The sequence below is a fragment of the Catharus ustulatus genome, chromosome 4 (assembly GCF_009819885.2).
Source record: "Catharus ustulatus isolate bCatUst1 chromosome 4, bCatUst1.pri.v2, whole genome shotgun sequence".
Taxonomy (NCBI): Eukaryota; Metazoa; Chordata; class Aves; order Passeriformes; family Turdidae; genus Catharus; species Catharus ustulatus.
The window spans coordinates 39,749,807-39,773,165 of record NC_046224.1 but is presented as its reverse complement, the minus strand read 5'-3'; the positions used below and the strand labels follow the sequence as shown (position 1 = coordinate 39,773,165).

The window sequence follows — 23,359 nt, the reverse complement described above, 5'->3', positions numbered from 1 at the left end:
TTGAACCCTCTTCTATTATTACAAAGAGGCATCTCAGGGGAGTAAACATCAAAGGCCAGCAGCGACTCTTTCAGCTCCACACACACTAAATGCTTCAAAAGCTGCTGTCAGGCTAAGGAATTCAAGGAAGTCAGGTCAAGGCTACCCTTCAGAAGGTAAAAATTGATTCTGAAGGAGACTAGGTGGTGTTGGCAGGCACTGGGGCACACATGGTATTATTCTGTACTTTAACACATTGCATGAGCATGGTTCCAATAAACAATAACTGTGCATCTCTTTAAGCAAACAGAAATAACATCAATCTGCATATGAAGGAATATTAAATGTGCAGTTATCCAGAGACAGGATGCAGGGCTGGATGGGCTGCTGCTGCTGACCATGCTGTGTATCTGAATTCGATGGAAAATAGAGCCAGTGGATGCTGTGTAAGGCTGTAGGGGTGGTGAGTGCTGCATGGAGCTGTAACTCTGAGCTGTGCATCACGGTGTGTTTTTTGTCTTGCAGACCCCCAACGGATTATTGTTGACCCCCAGCCCGCTGCTGTCCAGCATTCACTTCTGGAGCAGCCTCAGTCCTGTTGCTCCTCTGAGTCCTGCCAGGCTGCAGGGACCAAACACTTTGTTCCAGGTAAGTCTTCCCAAGGGACAGGTTTCATTGCTAAACACACACATATGGAAGAGACATTGTGGGAACATCCCATCAGTCTGGAGCTTTTCAAACAGATCAAGAAAACAGAGGCATCAAGAGGCACTTTAAAGAGAGGTTTACTTACTTGTACTCTCTTCCAATCCTTGGCAGAAGAGTCAGAACCTACAGGAAAGCACACACATACTGTGTGAAGGAAAGAGATAGAAATGCTGGACCCCAGAGAGAGCAGGTAACAGAGCTCTCAGAGCTGCAGGAAGAGAGTGCAGACCAGTCAGTGACCAGCCAGGAGAGGGCTAGAACTTAGACTCTGGGAAAACCAAGACAGTTTGGGTCTCACCCAGTGAGGTGGGTGTATGTTTATCCTTTTGACCTAATGAGCTATTTCTCACTCAGAACAACAAGGCTCTCTGAACTCGAAGGCTCCATTTCCAGTTCTCCTGCCAGTTATCAGTGTGTCCTCAGCCAAGGATGTACCTCTGAGCATGACCTCGCCATATGTAGCAGCAGAAAGGCAGCATTGTGCCTGCTCTCTCCCGAGTATTAGCAAAGTGAAATTCTCAAAGTTTTATAGAGATGTGGTAAATACAAGTTATTAAATAACCCACGATGGCCACAGCACTCAGCTGCAGCATCTGCCTGAGCCTCAGGAAGAAGACAATGGGGATGGTATTTGCAGCTCCAGCTGTTGCTGCTGCAAAACAGCTGATTCATTAAGTCACAGAAGAAATGACGTTGATCTGCTGATTGGCAAGGAACCTAACGGCCAGTAATGGTACAGTGAAGGTGCCAGGACACCCCTGGAATGAACACCCTGACTACTGTGGAGGGCCAGCGCTAAGAGGAGAAGGCTACTGCTGGACAGGGACTCTGTGTTAGTCTCTGAACCTTCAGGAAGGCTGACTGCCCAAATCCAGGGCTAGGCTTTAGCTTAAGTAGTTGCTCAGGTACTGTCTGCACTGGGATAATCAGTCTTTATACCTCCAGTGGCACATGGAGCTCAAGGCTCCTTATCTGTGTTTCAGATAAACTCATTAATACCTACTGGACCTTAGTTTTGCACATGTGGTTAGAAACAGCCAGACATTTCAACTGAGAAGTGCCTGCATCCAGACCTGGAGTGAGCTTGTATAGACACATGCTGGCCATTCCCTGGGGGAAGAGAAAGTGAGGAGTGGCCTTGGCTTTCCCTTCTGAGAGACCCAAAGGGCCTTAAAGAGGATGTTTGATTCAAGCAAAGGCCACAATGACAAGCTGTTGAGCACAAAGCCTTATTTAACAGCAAATAGGAAACGAAAACCACAGCTGAATGCTGGCCAAGCCCACTGAGAATTGATGGGTCAGCCAGTGTAGGCGTCAGGGTAGAGCTCTCCTCAGGCTGCCTGCACAAGTCAGCCCACTCTCCATGCATGCCCAGGGAAGAGCTTGTAATCACTTTCTGTGCTTTAATGAATCTTGGCAGAAGTGATGGAAGCATTTCCTGAGGTTTGGTGCGGTTAAAGCCGAGTTATCAGCCAGTTTGGGCCACACCAGGAACAAGGTGCCAGACCCCCTGCAGCACCACACTGCTCGACCCAGCTTTACACGGAGTGGTGGAAGACAGGTATCACCACCTACCATCTGAAGGGAAGAGGAAACTTGTTACCAGCACGTTATTAAATGCATGTGGAGGGCGTGGTTACACCACACTTGGCTGATAAGGGGTAAAAATACACCAGGTGCTTGAAGTTGTTCAGCTGTCTCCCTCAAGCCAACAGAAACCCAGCACAGCTCATGGAGCTGGGCCTTGAGGCCAGATCAGTATCTACCACTGGGATAATTCCTGCCTCATGCTGCAGCAAGTTTATTCCACCTACCTGGCTTTCTTTTTCTCAAGTCAGATGTTAAGAACTAGTCACTACTGCAGGCAAGGTGCAGTCACGATGCCATCACAAACTAGGAATATACGGCTTGTGTATTGGATAGGTTTTTTGCACAGTACTTCTGAAGCAGCAGGCAACAATACATGACAATACATTCTGCTTTGCATGCTGAACAGTGTAGCTAGTTTGTAGTTTCTGAGTGAATACAGAAATTCTAGTTAATTGAGAGTAATTTTCCGCATACTTTGTATGCCCAGTTGTACTTTTTCTGCCCTAAAACTACATCTCAGCTTTAACTTTTGCCACTCTTTCCTGCATAAAAGAAAGACAAAAAGGATGTATTGTAATTAATAGAGTGTAGACTGAAAAATATTTTTGGAAGCAGAGTGGATGGCAAATATTCCTCTGTAGTGGTCATTTTTCCAGGGTGATGATAAATGTATTATATGAACTTTTATATAAAAAATAGTCAATAACAGATTTTTATATCCTTGTTCATTTAAAAATTATTCAGGTTTTGTCCTCTATCTTGCATTCCTAATGGCTGATGCAGGCATTTAGTAGATGTCTTACTGAATAGATATCACAATTCTTGAAACCATCTGGAGGCAGTTGTTAATGCTAAATCTATGTGCTTCTTGGGCTGCATGTTTTGAGATAAAGAGTGATTTTTACCTTTTGGCCTCTTACAGTTCCCAACTCTGCTAAATGGTCACATACCAGTACCACTCCCCAGTCTGGACAGAGCCTCTTCACCAGTACTGCTTTCTCCAAATGCTCAGAAATCCTGATGATGCCTCACCACACCAAGGATGCATTGGTGGATTTAACACTTCATTCCTATGGGCTAGTTTTTCCTGTGTCATGAGAAGGACATTGTGAAACCCCTTATTACTTTGGTTTGCACTTTTCATTACATGGATAATCTACTTTTATTATGTTAGCGTTTTTCAACAGTGTTTATATATAAAAGTATATATAAATCTGTTATGCATTAAATGGATTATAATTTTTTTATATCATAGCTCTCAAGTGTTGAACACTTCTGTTGTTGATGAAGTACTTTTCCTAATGGATTGCAACAATGTATGTAATAGGGATGTGAAGCCTCTTTTTAATCCCTTTTCCTGCATATTATGCATTGCGCTTGTGTAAACTATAACCGGCTGTGCCTTCTTTTGCATAAAGTCATGTAAATGATTTATATATTTTTTAGTATTAAGATAAAAAGTTGAAAGAAAAAAACCTAGTATTGAACAGCCCTATGGTAGTATTTCAGTATTTTCTCCACAAATAGGCCATATGATGCAGTGTATTAATGTAACTTTGTATTAAGTGCTTTCAAATTGTATAAAAGTAGCCTTATAATTTTTCTTTGTCGAAGTGGAAAACGTAATCCATGTTACAGCCAGGAGATGTAGTTCAGAGTAACAAAGCCACATTTACACATTTATGCCCAAGTTCTTCTGTCAAACTGGAACAGGGATGAACTGGGCTGCGTATGTTCATGAGACGTTTCCAGCATTTGAGTACCTCTGTAGAAAAGGAGACTTTGCTCAAAATTTATTCGGCCTATACTTCTTATGAACTGTCAAAATTACAGCTGGAATGAGTGCAGGTAATCTCTTTTCTCCCTGGAAATGAGGATCATTCCCAATAATTTCCAGGTGCTTTGTTCAGCTGTGCCAAGTGCCTTCTACTACTTCCCTGGAAAGACTATTGTAACTACTCAAGCTCTGAAGGTCACATTTCCCCTTCTCCCAAAGCTGGAAAAGTTACAGGTCATTAAACTGATGCCTGGTGCTTGCAAGGAGGCAGAGACTGTGCATGTGGGATGTTTACGTATAAACAAACAGCTGAATTCTGGATGAAAAAGCAGCACTGTGTTACTATATACTTGCAACTTGAATTTACTGGGTATGTCCTCTACCTTGAGGGGATGGTTTAGTCATCTAAATGCCAGGTTAGGATTAGGCCAGACTCCCTGGCACCACAGACTCTAATCCTGGCAGGGCTGATGCAATTCTTCAGTTTCCTGAGGTGGCTAAATTGGCTTGAAGGCAGCTTTACTGTGTCAGTTTTTAAGATGAGACCTTAAAAGCCAAGCCCAAATCCAATCCCTGTTTGTGACAGGTCATTTGAACCTCAACTTTGCTTTCTGGCTGAGCAGCTGGCCATGGTCCGTTCTTTTTGAAATGTATGCAGCGAGTTGTCTGCTGATTTTCTGCTTGGATGCATTTCAGTGATGATGTGTGTAGTTATTTGTAAAGTGCTTTTGGATTCTTCAACCTGAAAGGTGCTAAATAAACATTTTATTAATGCAGAACTGATGTTGAAAAGCCATTTTTGGGGCAGAGGTGGTTGACAAAAGACAGCAGGAATTTTCCTCAGGCTCCTGGGTTGCACAACCAAAAACTACTTGTCAGTTCCACTTGCAGTGATAAAAACCTGCTGTAACCATGTAAGTACCAGCTGATAAAGACAGCAACTGAATGCCAGACATGAGGAGAACAAATGAAGCACTTGGGACATCATTTGCTCAACTCAACGTTTCAAGAGCTCAAGATGTGCCACCCCACGGAGTCAAAAAGAGAAGATGAACCTATGCAAAATTTATGAGTGAATGCAAATTTTATACAAAGTAAAATCAGAATAGGTTGGAAGAAAGGACAGTGTGTACCTGATGGGACTGACAAGGTTAGTGGAGATAAATCACAAGGGCTTGCAGACTAAACGTTTCTCTTCCAATGCATTCCTCTCAGGTACATGGAATATTTTCCCACAAGTTACAGAGAGGTAATTATTGACACTGGAGAGCTGACTCCTGCCTCATTTTAAAAAACCCGTGAACACCTACTCAGAGCTGTAAGGCATGAACAGAAGCAGAGTCTTGTATGTGCCACTGTAGCTAATGGGAGGATCTGGCATCGACATGGTGTTTCTCACTATGAATTTAAAGAGATGAAAACATACCAGTATGGAATATTACACTGCAAAAAAAACAGTTGACCATTAGAGGAGGGGGTGTGTGACTAAGAATCTCTTCTCTGAAGTACCCGGATTCCCATGATTTTATTTCTTCCAAGATTTTACTATTAATAAAGCAGAGTTTTTTTCTTCTCAAAAGGCTCAACACACCCATAGCTTCCCTCCCACCCTCCAGCCCTTAAATGATTTTGGACTTTTTTAAAAGACAGCAGGAAATAGCAATTCTGGGACAAAATCCTATTTGAAAAAAAATTACTGGAAAGGATCTGAGAAAATCCAATAAAACAATGGAAGACAGAAAGTGGGAAGAAGTGCTTCTTCTCATCTTTGAGAGAATAAAACCAGCAAGAGAATGCATCTTCTGCTAGTTGACTTTTCAGGTAAAAAAAATAGGCTGTCAAAATCTGCCTTCTAAATCAGTCAATAATGTGGAACAAAAATTTTTGCTATTGGGAAGTACTTACACAAATAAAGTCCAGCCTCTCAAGTCTAACACTTCTAAGAAATACTAGACTTTATGCCTCAAGCTTTGAAGAAAATATTATATTGGTAACCTACTGAATTTTATTAACAGGTATCTTTTTAACTGTAGAGAAAAATCAAATAAATGTTTTTAAATAAATACTGTGAAGTGTCAATATTCTTCTGGCATGGACAGCTCCAAGCCAACAATCCTGGGGAACAAAATGGGAGTTACTCTCTTTTCAGTATTCTTGGTAGTAATTGCAGTTCAATCATACTTGGGGGATCTATTACAAGATTTTCACTTTATTCATGCTTCAGCAATACACAAGAAGTTCCCAGTTACTATATAGGCTGGGTGCACAATTAGGGTATGTTTGGCTTACCTGCACCTTGTTGCTTCAGGAAAGCAAGTATTCCCCATAAGGGCCACAGCTACAGGGGAGCTTACCAAGAGCTTCTGCACACCTTTGGCCCTGGCACAGGTAAGCAGCTTCAGTTTTAAAGAAAACTTCCAAGGTGGGGAAAACATTGATAGGTGATAAACAATAGCAAAAGACCTGACACACATCCATGATGTCAAGAAAGAATGATTTGTCTGACTAAAACGAGTCTCATCAGATAGGCACTTACCTATCTGGAAATATCTACCAAAGAAGTAAAGAACTGTCAATAAGGTTTCTGTTTCAAGGGGAGGTGGTCCTTTCAAACAAAACTACAGGATTAATTTTAACAGAACAACCCTCTCCATTAAATGTCTGTGTGATCTTGTGCCTACAGGCAACATCTTCAGAAGACATTATGAAACCTAAATGAATTTAGAAAAGGCACAGTAAGTACAGGTAGTCTTTTATGTAATGACATAGCTATTCCTTTCTGGTCCTCAGACTGTCTGTATATCCTGTAGGATGAACAAACACAGGCCTCAGATTTAAGCATAACCCTCCAAAGTCATCAGAAAACTTTTAAAAATCTGTTTTAGCCTGAAACTGTAACTGCTTTTACCAATTAATGCATGAGTGCTCTGCACAGATGGAGTACAAACTTATTTCTTGAGGGCAAAGAGACTGACAGCACAAGTGAGAAACAGTATGGATTTATTTAAATGAAAAAAGCAGAATGAACGTCAAGCAAGGACTCTGGAGCAATCAGCATGCCTCGGGTATGGGCTGGTAATTTGAAGCAAGCATCCTAGAAGAGAGGATTCTGGGGTATGTAGAGTTCTCTTGTGAAGGATTCCCACCAGTTCACATTCATTCTGCAAGAAGTGTAAAGGCATAAATGTAAACTTAATTATTCCTAACATAGATCCAGGCCATCTACCCCTCCTGCAAATCAAATAACAAGACAGTGAAGAAAGGAAAAAACAGTCTTTGAAAAAACAAGCTCAGGGTGTGAAAGAGGAGGGGCAGGTGACAGCAAAAAGGCTACCATGCCTGGAGGGAGGTGCTCTACAGGAGCACATTGGAGAAGAGACAGGGAAGAGCATTTTCCCTCGTTTGCAATCCACAGTCATGGTAATTCCATCAGCAGAAAGACCCCACTGCAACAAATGAAGGAACTTAATAGCTCTCTGGGGAAAAATGTATTTCAAGGCAGGGCAACTGAACCAAGTAAGACTCAATATTTCATTAGGAGAACCATGAAAGTGATGCACTCAGGCAGGTCTGCTTCTCGAGTGAGCTTGAAGGGTGCAGCCAGCACAATAAATTCAGCAGTTATTTACCACAGTAGAACATGTCTATGTGTGCGTTCACAGTTTAAGTTTGCTCAAAAGTTACAGAACTGTAACAAGGGATTTTAGAAAACATGCAATAATAATCCAAAATTACTCATGTTCTCCACTGAAATAAATTTTACTCAGCTAGTTAGTGAGGTGCTGCCCAGTTAAAGTCACACACAAGAGGTTAAAAAAAAACTAGTCTAGAATATCCAAACTCTAATCCCAGTTCTGAAAACAGGTTCCCACTATGGCCAAAAATGGGACTATGATTTTTGTGCAGCTTAACTCCACAGATGAAAAAAGGTGCATGGTAGAAATTCCAAAGCCCATGTACCTTATATACTTTTCACAATCATTCCACCTGTACAGTCAGAGCTTACCTATAATATTCCAACTGCTCCATACTTCCTTGATGTTTCATAATTGTACTTGTTACCTGGCCAGTCTCCTAAATTGGTATGAGACAGATACTGGTGATACACATGGATGTACACAAAGGCCAAATGAGAGCCCAAAATCTTTAACAGCCCAGCCTCTGAAAAAATAAAAACCTCCAAACTGCATAAAGTAAGCATTCAAGTTCCTTCCCAAAATTAAGGCATTTCATAGAGATGTTACATTTGTTTTAAAGCCAAAATTTCTGAAGGTAAATAAGGTACTGAAATGTACTAACAATGTGCATGAATTACTCAACTCTGCTCATCAGCAACCAGAAAAAATGATCATGTCACAGATAAGGTAAATTCTGGTTTCTCTTCAGTGTCACCATGTGCTGTAGCTCTGTATTTCCATATCCTGATTTGTTTGGATTTCTTTAACATCTGACCTTAATTCTGAGTATTTCCTGGGTTTATGATACTTAGCCTGTGGATATTTGCAACATACCTTTCATGTATTTTGTCCTCAATAACAGAATGTATTCTTAACCTTAATTCCATTTTAACATTGCAGAACAGAAACAATGTACCTTTATTACACTGAAAAACTCATGCACAAACAACAAGCAAGCAGCCCAAAGAACACTACCTTGCAGTTTTTCAAATAATTTGCAAATACAAAGTATGTTGATTCTTTAACAGTTGTTTATTTTAACTTTTATTGCCCAATTCAGGGATACACTCTGGCTACTTAATGCTGTGGTAAAGCAGCACAAAAATAACACAGCCATGTTGAGATGCACGTTCCACTAGAGCATTGCTGAGCTGTTGGTTTGCCCCTTCCATCTCCCACCCCATCCTATCAATCCCTATCCTCCACCCACCCTCTCTCCCCTTCAGCCTTCATCCTGCATGTGAATGCAACCACATCACCACCACCTGTCTCTGTCCTGGCTTCCAGCCTACCTGACTCTGACACACACCTACACCCACACCTTGCCAGCTCTACTCTGGGCTAGGTGGGACACACCAGGTATCTTCTAAAAATAACTACCTAAAATCAGCCACGACATGCAGGCCATTTCTCATTAACTGATCACTCATCATCAAGCAAAGGTGGTCACATCAAACACTGAAAGTAATCCATTTTTAGTGACTCTCTGCTTGGTATTTGACACACTTGAGGTCTTCTCCCAAAAAGGCCAACATGCCTACAGTTCTTGGGGACAGTGAAACCAAGTCCATAGTACCTGACTCTGCCAGACAGGAGGCAGACAGAGAATTCCACAAAAGAGTATCAGAGATGCCCAGCAACTTCACACTTGCTGACTACTGCCCCAAACAGACAACTGCCACAGAACTGTCTCTGCTGATACAGGAATTTCAGTAACAGACAATTGTAAAAAGCCCCAAACTAGCTTGACAACAGATGCCAAGTTTCTTAAATATGTTCTTTAAAGCTACCTTCTCATGAAAAACACAGATTCACTTGTAGGTCCTTAGAAAAAAATTTCTTTATAAACAGACTGCTTTAATTTTATGGAAGATCTTTTAATCTGTAACAAAAAAGCTGAATTCCTACTTTAAATGGAACATCCTTTTGTTAGGTGTGGCTGATCCCTTTCTAAGTTCATTAATGCACTTCATTTTACCAGGTAAACCTTTAAGTCCTTTACTTATTAGTGTCACATTATTACTTGTTCTCATATGACCTAAAACATATTACTGTTCTAGAAATGCTAAATCCCACATTTATCCACAGTGAACATTTAGTCTATCTTCACTACTTTTGTAAAAAACAGATGTTTTTCCGACCCTTCTTTCTTCAACACTGTCACGTCTACAACGTATTTCCTACAAAGTTCATCGGTATAAAATCTAGATCAGCTCCATAGCAACTATAAAAATATATATAACAACTATTTCAGGACAAGGTTTTTCATCAGTGCCAACTGTGCCTCTGCCACACCCGTAGCGCTGGCACTGGGATCAGGGGAGCCCCGTGTGTGTCCGAACCTCACGTTAGGCTCCTAGGCCGTGTGACACACAGGGCTCACCAGCAGTGACACTGGACCACACTACAGAAGGTCCTGAGCAGCCTCAGCCACGGATGAGCCACTGCCACTGCAACTGCCTCTCCCATTGCCTCTGCACTGAAGGATTTAAGGGAGCGGCCAAAGGTGACCCTGGGGGCTCCCACAACACACAGACCTCGCTAAATGCTGCCAACAATGCCCCAAGAACCGCAAGTTCACTTAGTCTGTATTTTTAACAACACAGGGCTTTTGTTATTATAAATTCCAAAACAAAACCAAAGAATTCCACATAATATTTATACTTTCAAAAGTACAATATTAATACAGGTCGGTCAGTTAGAAATAACAGCAGTTTGTTAGGTCTACAAGATTTAACATAAAACCAGTTTACAAATGCTGAAAAGCAGTAGTGGTCCAATAGTCACCGTTACACATGAGTTTCTCTCTTCCAGAAAATAAAATAAAATTAAAAAAAAACTTCAAATTTACTAGTATCAATGAAATATTAATAAAACACCCCCAAACATGCCACAATCACTATTCACAAATAAAGTTAAAATGAAATATACAAAAATTCACTTAATACTGTTAAATAACAATAAACTACAAGATTTCCTGAACAGAAATGGTAGGACCCCTGAACGTTTTACAGTGAATGTCAGGAAAAATTAAGTTACCTATGACTATTTTCATGATATACCAGCCAAAGATTTACATGACCATTTCAAAATATACCAATAAAGATTTACAGTCTCTGTAAGATGCACTAAACAAATAGGTTCATAAAGGTGAACACAAATGCTTAAAAATACTGTAACCATCACCAAGGGTGTACTTATGATACTCACTGAGATGCATAAGCATAGTAGTAATATGTTTACTATCTCTGGAAAACAGGTAACATCTAAGATCTGAAAAACTCTCTAAGTTCCCATTATAAAAACTCTGTAGCATAGTGAGTTCTTCTCAAGTACAAACTTGCATCTTTCCAGTTGATTTCAAGTGAATAATGCACAAATGGGAGAGCAAAAAGGTGGGAAAAGTGTGACATTATTCCCATGCTCGTGTAATTAGTTGTCCTGTTCCTCTGTAATGAAAAGTAAGCCAGGGTCCAACATATATGAATTATCTTTTTACTATTTGTATTTCTAAATTGTTAAAAACAAGGTTAAAAAGTTATTGTTTCTGCAGGCCCCATATGCACAACAATGTGCAAATATGTTATGTTGGAGTAAGCCTGACAAAACATCCAGCCTCCATGCTCTAATTTATCAATAACTAACATAGGATCTGAGAGCAAATCAAAGTTACTTTTCACTTGTTTGAATCAACCTTCACACCATGTGCTTTTCAAAAACATAATATGCATTACAGTTTTTCAACTATTTCAACACATACTTCCAATGTTAAATAAGGAATTAAGTGCCAAGAACTTAGAGCATTAAAGATGGCTCACCTATAGCCAAGCAAAGCTATGTTTACATTCCAGGAAACACTGCAGTTTAAGAAATACAAAAAAACCCCGCAGCAGTAGAACATTTTATCAAGAGAAACAGATGCATTCACATATTATAAAGCCATTGCAACTTCTTCAGGCATGGAACTGTTGTGTTAACTATACAGACAGTAGTTATTTAGCAGCAATGATTCCGCAATAAATAATGCACTGTGTTTCTCAGTCCTGCACAAAAATTGCAGCTACAGTTACATCAACAGCTGTAACCTACTGGCTCTAGTGGCAGAGGAGACCTTAAAACCAACTGTACAAAAAATTGTCACACTGTGACAACAAATATAAAAAACATAATTTGCAGGTTGGAAATAAAAAGACTCCACTGTTAAGAGGACAGTGTAGACAAACTGCGATTCCAAGTCCACCAACAGAAAGCACTGCCTTCGAATCCAAGTCCTTGATCAACAGGATAGGCTTGGGCTTGATTCTGCACTGCCCCCTTTAGAAAAGCATGCTCTGCCTTCTGTTCTTCCCATGTCCTGCAACACAACACGGACCATGGTAAGAAACTGAAGCATTTGCACAATGGAGTATTAAGTTATTATCCAGATCTTCGTCCTGCTTCAAGGCACCATCCCTTGTGCTTCAATCAGCATCAGCATCTTTCCTTTAACTGCACCCACTGCACTGGTTTTTCACTTTTCCACCACTCACCCCCCTACAGTACTGGTCTGAAACTCCAAAATGTTCTCACCTTCACAGCCCTGCCCATCCCTACTAAAACTCACGTCTTTCTGTGTACTTAGCTTCTATGTCTCTACAGAAATCTCAGTAAATCATACTGGATTTTCCTTTTTTTCAGTGTATTTATATAAACTAATTTTAACAAAGCATTTTCAATTCCAAATGCCTCTGACACAGCATTCTTTTAGCAAGCATGAGAAAATATAAAGCTTTCCATACCGGTTTCCGGGTAAGTGGAATTTCGAAAGCCAGGGTCTTTTTGCAATTGAATCTCTTTTAGACTGAATATTGAAACACCTGAAATGTAAAAAATAAATTAATTCACACTCAAATATAAAACTATGTTTGATTGATCAAAATTATATCCTTAATTATTTAGTTTAGATTAGGAAATGTTTCCAATTCACAAATATTTAAGCCACTAGATATCCGACTTCTTTAATACATTGTAGAGTTTTTCCTTACACAATGTACTTAGCTTTAATGCACTATCTTAACACTACTCGGCTACTTTACTGCTCCTCTTACTTTCAGGCAGAGTGTGTATTCTTGTTCCAAGACTTCTGAAGTACGCATGTTTCATGGCCTCTTCTGCTGAAATTCTCTTCTTTGATTCATACTATTAATATAAAAGCATACAAGTGTGTTGGTTTCCATTAAAAATCTCTTTGCATCAAGTTATTTCATCAAAGGGAGAAAAGAGTTCCATCTGTTCAACATTTCCCATAATTCACTAGGACAATTTTTTTTCATTACTTTAATTTCACACACGACTATCTAATGGTTTATCAAAATCAGTACTGCCAACATTTAACAAGCTTGCTAAAAAAGTGAAAATAACTTCTGCAAATGGATTCAGGTCAAAACTACACCTAATCTTTACAGATAGCACAATGATTAAGTGTCTCCTGCTTGGCATCTGTGCAATTCTAGGCAAGGATGCAGACATTTAAAAAGATGCACACAAATAATTTACAGTGCTGCATCTACTCAAAGATGCAGGAGTTGGCCTATTTGGCTTCAAGCTCATTCTTCAGCTTTTGAACACAGTTGCAACATCAAGGAGTAATATTACACCTTAGTAACAACTCCTTCTCTATTATTAAACTGAATTTATCATTAAAGAAATTTAGCATTTGTATTTAGAAGTTCTGGTTTAATAGATATTTCACAAGAGATATAGTTTCATCAGGGTTAACAGAATAATTCTATTTTCACAAAAGGTATTAAGAGAAGAAATCAGTTCTGGGCAGAAAAAAAAGCAAGCATTAGTTTTTCAATTTTCACATGACACTGGCTTCTTCTCACATCTGTCATCCACTACAGACTCAGCTACACATTCCACTTTGTGACAGAACTAAATACTTTGGCTTCTAATACTTTTTGTATGTAATATATTAAAACTCAAACTTGTACTTTTATAAAGTAAAGCCACAAAACACATCTTACTTGAAGGAACTTCGCTATCAATTCAATTCCTTCCGTGTCTAGCCTAAAAATAAAAATATTTTTAAAAATTAAAAGTTATTGAATTGTATTTATGAAAGTAAAACTGCACAGGAACTGACTTAATTAAATGATATCAAACCTGAAAATTATGGAAACATGGAAATGCTTTCACCTAAACAACATTTATTAAAGTTAATGTGAATACATATGAGTCTTAATATCTCAGAATAAGACTATTTGGAAAACACTGGGGACACAGAAATCCTTTGTTAGCATTGTCATTTACTAGGTTGACCTGGATAATTTATTTGATTTTTCAAAATTATTTCTTTTAAGATTCCTACTACTCATTTACTAGAGGGATACAATGTTAGATCTTCAAGGTAGAAAACAAATGTCTTTGTTATTATTTATAATAGTTGCACAGACTCTTCCTCTTCTTCTTTATGGTTTCAAAATGATTACAAGAAGCTGCTCAAGGAAACCAGGCCATTTTAACAAATGGCCTGGGTCTAGTATATAACCAGAAGAGCACTTGTGCTCTTCAGGAAATGCTGTGTGAATTCTCCTACTATGGAAACATTATTAATCAGAGTTTATTGTTCCATATGTCATTAAGGAGCTGTGGCAACTAGAATGAGATTAGAGGAAGTAATCACATAGTACCAGGTTCTGCTTTGCATTATCATCTGCCCACAATAACACAGTTGATGAATAGTTTTACACCATTCAGTGATAGATTGTACTCAGAAATGCACTCCCACTTAAGGAATATGCAAAGCCACAGGGATGCACGTTTTCTATTAATAAAACACAAAGTACCTTGGTGCATGGTTGATGAGAGGTTGTGGTTTATACTTAGGAAAGTTGTAGTTTCTAAATTCATCACTGGAAGAAATGCCTGGCCATGTTTCTTGACATGGAGTTCCTGCATTTAGAAGCAGTTACAAATTTGACTTAAAAATGTAAACAAACAACATGGACATAAAAAGCATTTAATCCTGTAATTTAAAGGAGAAAGGGAAAAAAAATTCAATAAACCTATGTTGTGCAAAATCAGCTGTACACTCAGCTGAATAATTCTTCATATCCTTGATTACAATGCAATATATAATACTGCTCTGAGATAAAAATCTACAGTTCTCATGCAAACATTGTGCAATAACATTACAAAAAGTATCCATTTACCAAGAAGTCTGAAAATTAAGTGTAGTTCATCTTCAACAGTCGAACCAGGAAAAAGAGGCCTTCCTGATGCCATTTCAAAAAATATGCATCCGACACCCCTTTATAAAGACAGAGAAAAAGATAAAGCAGAAATAATCTTGTGATTTCAGCATGTAAAGGCTTCTGGAATTTCTCTTCAATTAAAACAAATAATTAGCCACACAATACTATTAAAATATTCAGAAAGATGTGTAACAACAGAAAGGCTATCGAAGACTAAACAAAGCCTGTGTCATAGCTATATTATAAGCTATATTACATCCTCTTCCTTCAGGTACTGAATTAATCACTTTTATTAAAGCTCATGGTAAAATACCACGTTACCCTGTCATTAGGAGAAGGCGGCTTGTTTTCTTCCCTAAATACTGTGGGCCTAGAGCTTGCTTACTCTGAGCAATAAGAAAGTACTCTGCATTTTTAGAGAGGAATAATAGCATCTTCCCAGTTTACCAATCCTTTTCCCAAAAAATCTAATTCAGTTGTAGCCTACAAAAATTCAAAGGCTGAGTATTTTGATGTTACTATTTAACAGCAAAGCTGACATTTTTTCAACTTGACTCAGAATCAAAATTTAAATTAGACAAAGCTATACAAACCACATGTCAATTTGAGTTGAATACTCTGAAGATCCAAGGAGAACATCAGGTGGTCTGTACCATAGTGTGACAACTTCATTGGAATAAGTCTTTGTAGGAACAGACTTCGCTCTTGCCAAACCTTGATAAAAAGGGAAATGAAGAGTCATGTACAGCTTGCTGAAATATTTTTTGTGTAAAATTGACAAACTATTTTTAGGACGTTATTACACTTGCTAAATCTCTTAATGTTATTTAAGGCCCTAATAAAGAGATTTCTACTGCCTTTTAGTATTTATGGCAATCTCACAATCAGCATTTTTAACAACAGAAGAAAAGTAAACAGATCAAACCTGGACTAATCCTGTAAATTTCATTAAATCAGTAAAGCATTAGATTGATATGACACCTCCCTGCTGTGAAAACCTTCTGCACTGTTTCTGGAAAATTACACTGCAAAAGGCAGAAAGCAACAAACAACTAATTAAATGGTGAAAACAGACCAAACCAGTGTTACATCAGCAGGGGTTTTCCAACCTAATGTCAATTTGTCAGCAGTATCTTCAATAAGATTCAGGTCTATCATGTTAGATGCAATCTTCTGACCAACTTTCATTCACACAGAAGGGGTAAAATGAGAGGCACAGAGCACAACTTTCAAAGGATCTTCCAGACACAGAAGGTACAAGGAAAACGTGGATGCCCCACTCTACTGTAAACCCCAAGGAATTTGGTGAATCAGTGATAGTGCAACACCTGACAATTTAGCACATGAACAAACCCTTCCTCTCTCCTGTCATGGTTACCCTGCTTTAGAGTGACTGTGGAGTGTCAGGAGAAGCAACGTAAGATCCACCTTAAAGGTCTGACTAAGCATCAATTTCACAGGAAGCTGTAAGACTACTTTCAAATTGCAAGTGGAGTGACAGTGTTACCTATAGAGATATTACACTGATTACTTATACCCTGTAAAAGGCTTTCATTTTCCATTTGAGAACACTCTAATTCACTACAGACCCAATGTACTCATTTTTAAGGAAAAATTATTTTCCTTTGCTGAGAGAAAAAAAATATTTGTTACAGAGTAATTTCAGGCCATACCAAAGTCTGCAAGTTTCAGTTCTCCTTTCTCATTAATTAGTAGATTTTGCGGCTTCAAATCTCGATGTAGCACCTTTCTCCTGTGACAGTATGCCAAACCACGGAGAATCTGATACAAAAATAGCTATGGAAGAGAACATTTATATAAATTAGACAAAAAAATTGTAATCTACAGATTGCATGACTAGTTGGACGCTGGAGAGTTAAGCAAGACAAAATTACTTCTCTAAAAATTGAGTTACTCTCCTTATGAGCAAATTCTGGACATCATCATTATTATTCAAAGATTTAAAATCCTTTCACGCTAATGCACTGCTTTAACACCATACTTTACAACAAAGACTTTAAAGAGCAATTTGTTCTGTAACTGAAGAGAAACACAGGACTGTTTATTTTTAAAGTAAGCATTTACCACTGCTGTTCCCCACACTAATGTCTTTAAAGATAACTGTCTCTGACTATACACTTAAGTTCCTGTCTGCCACGGAGTCCCTTCTGGAAATGCAGCTCAGCAGCACTTCTATCCAACTGTGCTGAACTATGTAAAGAACATCTTGGCATGCTATTGGAAAAATACATAGAGATTCAAAAGCTTAGGGAAGATGGAGAAATAGGTAAATGAAGATTATTAAAGCAGCCCAACTGCCTCTGGTATTTACATTCATCCCCTCACCTTGACACACACAGGTTTATTTTAATCCTTTGGAATAGCAAGCCAAGCAAACAACTTCAGTCATGCATATTAATACTGCACATATATAGATAAAAAAGTAGTATGGGGCAAAGAAAGGTTTAGCAGTGGGCAGCCAAGCAAGTTTAATGTATCACTGCATTAAGAACTAATACTTCGCAGTATTTGTATGTATAAAGAGTTGAACATGGGACTTTTGGGTAGCCATTGCTGGCATTGAGCACACAGCAGTACTCGTCAGCACAGGCAAACGTACATCAAAGCATTATAGAAAGCAATGTGACAAATTCATCATGTAACAGGACCTCTGAAAAAAATCCACTGGAATGTTTTTATATTACCATATTCTGCTACATCAGTTTATTTTTGCACTAAGTGACACCACCAAATTCTTTTTCATAAACTGGACAAATACACAGCAGGTGTAGTTACATCCATCTGTTCTTAGTGTGCTGACATGGGATTCATCTGTGCTAGAAAACAGTAATCGGGATTGATTTTTTTCTCTTTGGTTTCTTTTCTGAAGAGCAGAATGAGAAGCAACAAGTCTTGTTCTACCTACTCGGGCCCATACTGTTGCAGGGGTAGTCAGTCCCAAGCTTTATTAGTAGGGCTTCTGTTGAAGTCAATGCTCCTCTCTAATGTACACTAGGACTGCAAGGATTAGTAAAGAATACAAAGCAGATTACAGAAATTGTGAAGCTTCTTCCCAGTTGGAAGGGATCATTTTGGCAATGCACAGGATGCCATGTGTTAGTTCAAAATTTTGGTTAAAACACTAATACCTGCAGAGATCACACAGATTTTCATTTTGGTCAAAAACCAAAAAATCTAAAATTAGCTAACGAATGTGAGGAAGTGATTGTCAGGGGACAGTCTCTCAAATGTTAATGATGACTCAACTTCCCCCCCCACCAGTTATTATAAGGTAAGCACCTACAGCTACTGCAGCTAAGCAGCTGTTCTGGCTTCCCAGTGCCAAAGGTACTGACCATATAAATTGGCTCCTTGAGCATAGCTTAAACCATAGGCAAACAAGGAAAAGCAATTCCTCTGCTTAGCTCAGACTACCACAAGCAGATTCTGCCTTGCTCACTAACTGCACTTATTATAAATAGAGTCAGGTTCCCACTTACATCTTTTCCTTATCTTTTTAAGATTAAAGCACTACTTATTAACATACAGATAATTAAAAACACAAACATAATTATGATTTTTGGTTGTCTCTCCAAAATAGAAACAAATTAAAGAACTTTCCTTTGCCATCTCTCAGAGGAAGCAACAGAGTAGGTTATGGCAGATGTCTTTCCCTGGAGATACTTACAGTAATGTGACAACAGAATGAAAGAAAAAGCTCACCAAACAGTAATCAATATCTAGCCTGAGTGCCAAATTACTTCACTCATTTCATGACAGTACTGTACTCTGTTTGGAAGCTTGTATCTAAAGCCCTAAGTATTAAAGAACATTAAGAGTTATGCCAGATTTCCAAATAAAAGTCTGCTTTTTACAACAGAAACAACATCTGACCCTAACTTACTTTCAGCAGGCCAGATTGAGCCACTTGACCTGGTCACAACCATAGCTAAGAGAAAAAGCAAATTAGGCCCTAAGGAAAATTTTACTTCCATTTTCTTACTAATGGAAAGATGAAAATCACTCATTCTTAAATATATATTTTTGATTTCTTACTTTTGTGGTAGGCAGTGGCACCCAAAACCACACTAATGATTGAGGCTACATTTTCCTCAGTGTCCATACATAAATTTGACAATATATCAAACTACAGACTTAGTAAATGAGTATAAAATAATGGAAGGACAAGAAGTCAAAAGAGTTACGAATGTATTATTATTTCTTAGGAACTTTAAAATTTTAGGTATGTAGAGTCAAAGAGAATGAAAACACATGAAATTACATAACCTCCTCTTTTCAATGTTCTAAACACTTAAAACAAAGACAACATCTGATGTCGAATGTAGCTAAGTCAAGCCAAAAAGGAAGTTAAAATTTATTTTTTTTATTTTCAAAGAGACTAAACCATATAGCTCCTGATTATTAAGTTCTCTGAAATTCTTAGGACAAAGCTGGAAGGTCACTGTCACTAAAAACACTCACCTTTACATTGTGCATACTCATGATGTTACCACAGTCATCCATGTACTGCTTCAGGTCCTTGTCCTATCAAAACAACATCATTGTGGTTCAGTAAAATTGTGTGTAACAGATTACATGAACATTACTTGTTGTTGGAACTGATTAACCAAAAAATGAGATTTCTGCAAAAGATACTAAATGGTAAAAACCTCCAAAGCCTGGACACAAATACCCCTGGTTTTCCAGAGGATAGAAATTCCCTTTTTCCAGCAAGCTGCACTGTGTCAGGCAACATTATTTGCCATTGCCTTCTCCTCCATCTATGTGAGGCACAGTATATTATAGAATTGGTATATTCTCCAATTACAGTGAAAGTCAGCTATGTCACAACAGAAAAATATCATAGGAATAGAAAACCATCATTGGAACAATAATGTGATTACCATTCCATACAGGTAATGATTTCTGACAAGCAGACAGTTTGATCAGGCAGACCACCACTATGTGCTATTAATGAAACTTTCAAATGATCACAACTGTATTTACTAATTTACAGCAATTTAAGAACTGAATACACTGTTCTCATTTTTAGCTGAATGACTGTAAATGCAGGAGAAAACTCAAAACAGTCCCAATATTTTACAAATGAGTGCAGAATTTTGTTGTGTTTCTGTTTCTTAGAAACAATAAATCAAATGTAAATGTCACTAATTGTTTAAGCACTTACCAGGTATTCAAAAACAAGAGTCAAAGACTTGTCTGTGTGCACAATATCATGCAATGTAACAATATTTGCATGCTTCAGATCTTTTAATAATGACACTGCAAGAGAGAACAGGAAGAACAAAATAAGTACGTGCAAAACACATGAGGAATAAATGTGATTTCTAGTTAAGATCATCTGTATAAGCTATCTGGATTTTTTTTAATTAAAAAGCTATTTTTAAGAACATGAAACCTTCTACAGTTCATGTTAATAAGAAATGTATTTAATTAAAACATCAAACATACACTTGAGTAACAAGCTTGTATTTCCTAAACTATACATTTCAGACAGAAGCAATTCTGGAAAAGGTATTCTGAGTCCCTGAAAGTTGCTCACTAACAGCAGTTTAATTCAGAATTTAATCATCTACTTACTGCATTTGAGATTACAATCACCCCCCATAAAGTAAATAAATTTGAAACAAAACTCTGAATGTGTCTAGACTATAATTTTCCTCATCAATACTAACAGCCATTTCACTAATGTCCCATGTAGCCTATGTATTTCCAAGTACTGATGGTGGTTTGGTCAAAAAGAAATCCAGAAATATCTGAAACCCCAAGAACTAAAGAAAAAAAAAAGTTACCACCTTCTCTTATGGCTGTACATGGTGCTCCCTCTTCATGTTCCAGGCGGATTTCTTTCAGAGCTACCAGATTCTCTGTCAATTTACTTCTCCCCTTATAAACTGTGGCATAAGTACCCTGTAAAATGGAAAAAGAAGGGAATTTTTACAAGTTGTGCCTTTATCAAAACATTAGTTAAGTAAGAAAATTTTAACTTATGTCTGAGGATCTAATAAGTTTCATTTTGGACATGAATAATTTTTACATTATATTCTTTTGACATATGTAAAAGCACAGAAGTATTTTTTAAGCACAGGACTGAACTCACAGAAGCCAGAAGGGATGAATACACCTAACAGCTCTGAAAATTACATGGAAACCTAAATACCAGAGAGCTACCAAAGAAGTCAGATCAGGTAGCATTAAGTTCACTAAGTTCACTGCTGGGATCATTTACACTCCTGCAAGTCTCTCTGACTATGGATACCTAGTTCAGGTATCTCCACTTGATGCTGCAGTTATGTTTCCAAAGGCTGCAGACATACTTTTCCACAACCTCAAAGAAAATATGTAAGTCTTTTGGATAGCTTGTTGTCTTCATTATGTATTTTTAGACAGCAAGAGATACAAGAGAGGCATATTAAATTAAGACAAAAAATTCTGAGAAAACAGCAGCAAAACTAATCCTTGCAAATGCCATTGAAAAAGCAACAGAGGTACAGAAATTGTCGTAGATCACTACAGTACTGTAAGAATCTACAGAGAGATCTGGGCAGGTTGGATCCATGGGCTGAGGACAATTTTATGAGGTTCAACAAGACCGAGCTCCAAGTTCTGCAACTGGGTCACAACAACCCCATGCAATGCTATGGGCTTGGAGAAGAGTGACTGGGAGGATGATCCAAAGAAAACGATCTGGAGGTGCTGGCTGACAGCAGCTGAACATGAACCATCGTGTGCCCCAGTGGCCAAAAAGGCACACAGGCCTGTGTCAGCAGGAGTATGGCCAGTAAGGCCAGGGAAGTGCTTTTGCCTCTGTACTCAGCACTCGTGAGGCAACATCTCCCATGAATCCTGTGTCAGTTCTGGGCCCCTCGCTGCAAGAAGACATTGAGGTGCTAGAATGTCCAGGAAAGGGTAATGGAGCTGGTGAAGGGCATGAAGCACAAGTCCTGTGAGGAGAAGATGAGGGAGCTGGGGGCATTTAGCCTGAACAAAACGAAGTTCGGGGGATCTTACTGCTCTCTACAAATGCCTGGAAGGAGGTTGTAGCCAAGTGGGTGTCAGCCTCTTCTTCCAGGTAACAAGTGATGGGACAACATGGGCTCCAAGTTGTATCAGGCAGGCTTAGACTTGATAACAGGAAATTAAAATGTTTTAAATGGAAGACTGACTGCAATGTTCACAGCAGAGATGCTGACCAGCCCTGCTTCCTTCCATGATGTTCACTGGACCCCATTTCAGTGCTCCTTGTCCATTTTCAATCCTGTTGGTCAACCTCAATCAAACTGGAGAGGAATGACACTTGGCCCCTCCTGAATTCCACTGTTTCTCTGGAAGCCAGAGGCTGACTGGAAGAGGAAAGCTGCTGCCCCCTCCAAGTGTTACATATTTCACTTGGCAGCACCTGGCTGGCTGACCAGCTCAGGCGGGCAGGCTTCTTTACCAGAACATGCACAGCTATTGCCTGTACCTTCCAAGCATTGGTCTCTAATCCATGAGTGTTTCAACACCTAAGTCATGGCAAGAGGACACCAGACTTAGTGTTATCATCAAAAAGAGTGTTAACATCAACAGAATGATTTTGTGTACCTGAAAAAAAAGCCAGCCTAAAGAAGGTCACAGCATATTTACTAATGGAGTCTTGCTCTTCCCCAGCCCTGTAAGTTTTCCTGCTTTTTTTTTTCTTTTGCTTATTATTTATGCACAATCATTTGTGTGGTTGTGACGTTGTTACACATAATATATATGTTTGGTTTACTGAAAAAGTAAATTGAACAGGTATTTTGAGGGATATGGAAAATTTCAGTTACACAAAATTTTACATAGGACATTGTCATCATTCCAAAAGAAAGCTATACATACCTCTCCCAGCTTTTCTAACTTGATATAGGTTTCCATTTTTCCAAATCCAATTTCTGACTGCAATGAAAAGAAATGGCAAGTTGATCACTAAAATCAAACACCTAATTTTGAATGATTTAATGAACAAGCTAAACTTCATTTCAGAAGATTGCCTGACAATACTGGACTAACACTGCACAACTCTGGTATTTCGAAAACAAATTAGCACATTATGATATAAATGCATCCCAGTATCCAAGCCCACTGCTCAGCCTGTTGGTCTGTCTACTGACTATCCTGGAGGGATTGAGTGCCGAGTTACACTTACACCAAAACCTCACTTTAACCTACCTCTAACTTAGGTCTTCTCCATTCTTCTGATCTGATCACTACTACTAAGGTTGTTATAGCTTAAAGCACAGAAGTAATCTCAAACTAGTCCATCCTTTCTCTAGCTCAGCATAACCATATGCAGTTGCTTTTTTCAAAGTAACCGTATTTGTTTGCTACGTTCAAGATCTTAGCTCCAAACT

General features: G+C 38.6%; 2 protein-coding genes across 4 annotated transcripts in view; one reads left to right on the top strand and one right to left on the bottom strand.

Annotated features, from left to right (window-relative positions):
• ELK3 (ETS transcription factor ELK3) overlaps window positions 1-6,064 on the top strand; it is a 37,219-nt gene extending 31,155 nt beyond the window's left edge. For both annotated transcript variants that reach the window (XM_033058997.1, XM_033058996.2), the window contains exons 4-5: window positions 505-627; window positions 3,200-6,064. In XM_033058997.1, the coding sequence (XP_032914888.1) occupies window positions 505-627; window positions 3,200-3,298 (222 nt within the window). In that variant the 3' untranslated portion in view covers window positions 3,299-6,064. The remainder of the gene's footprint in view (window positions 1-504; window positions 628-3,199) is intronic.
• A 2,680-nt stretch (window positions 6,065-8,744) lies between these two features.
• The window catches only part of CDK17 (cyclin dependent kinase 17), a 90,762-nt gene continuing 76,147 nt past the window's right edge, over window positions 8,745-23,359 (bottom strand). For both annotated transcript variants that reach the window (XM_033056996.2, XM_033056997.2), the window contains 12 exons: window positions 22,848-22,904; window positions 20,786-20,900; window positions 20,158-20,252; window positions 19,452-19,514; window positions 16,643-16,766; window positions 15,563-15,683; window positions 14,928-15,025; window positions 14,562-14,667; window positions 13,740-13,782; window positions 12,819-12,909; window positions 12,510-12,587; window positions 8,745-12,085 (listed from right to left, as the gene is read on the bottom strand). In XM_033056996.2, the coding sequence (XP_032912887.1) occupies window positions 12,048-12,085; window positions 12,510-12,587; window positions 12,819-12,909; window positions 13,740-13,782; window positions 14,562-14,667; window positions 14,928-15,025; window positions 15,563-15,683; window positions 16,643-16,766; window positions 19,452-19,514; window positions 20,158-20,252; window positions 20,786-20,900; window positions 22,848-22,904 (1,029 nt within the window). In that variant the 3' untranslated portion in view covers window positions 8,745-12,047. The remainder of the gene's footprint in view (window positions 12,086-12,509; window positions 12,588-12,818; window positions 12,910-13,739; window positions 13,783-14,561; window positions 14,668-14,927; window positions 15,026-15,562; window positions 15,684-16,642; window positions 16,767-19,451; window positions 19,515-20,157; window positions 20,253-20,785; window positions 20,901-22,847; window positions 22,905-23,359) is intronic.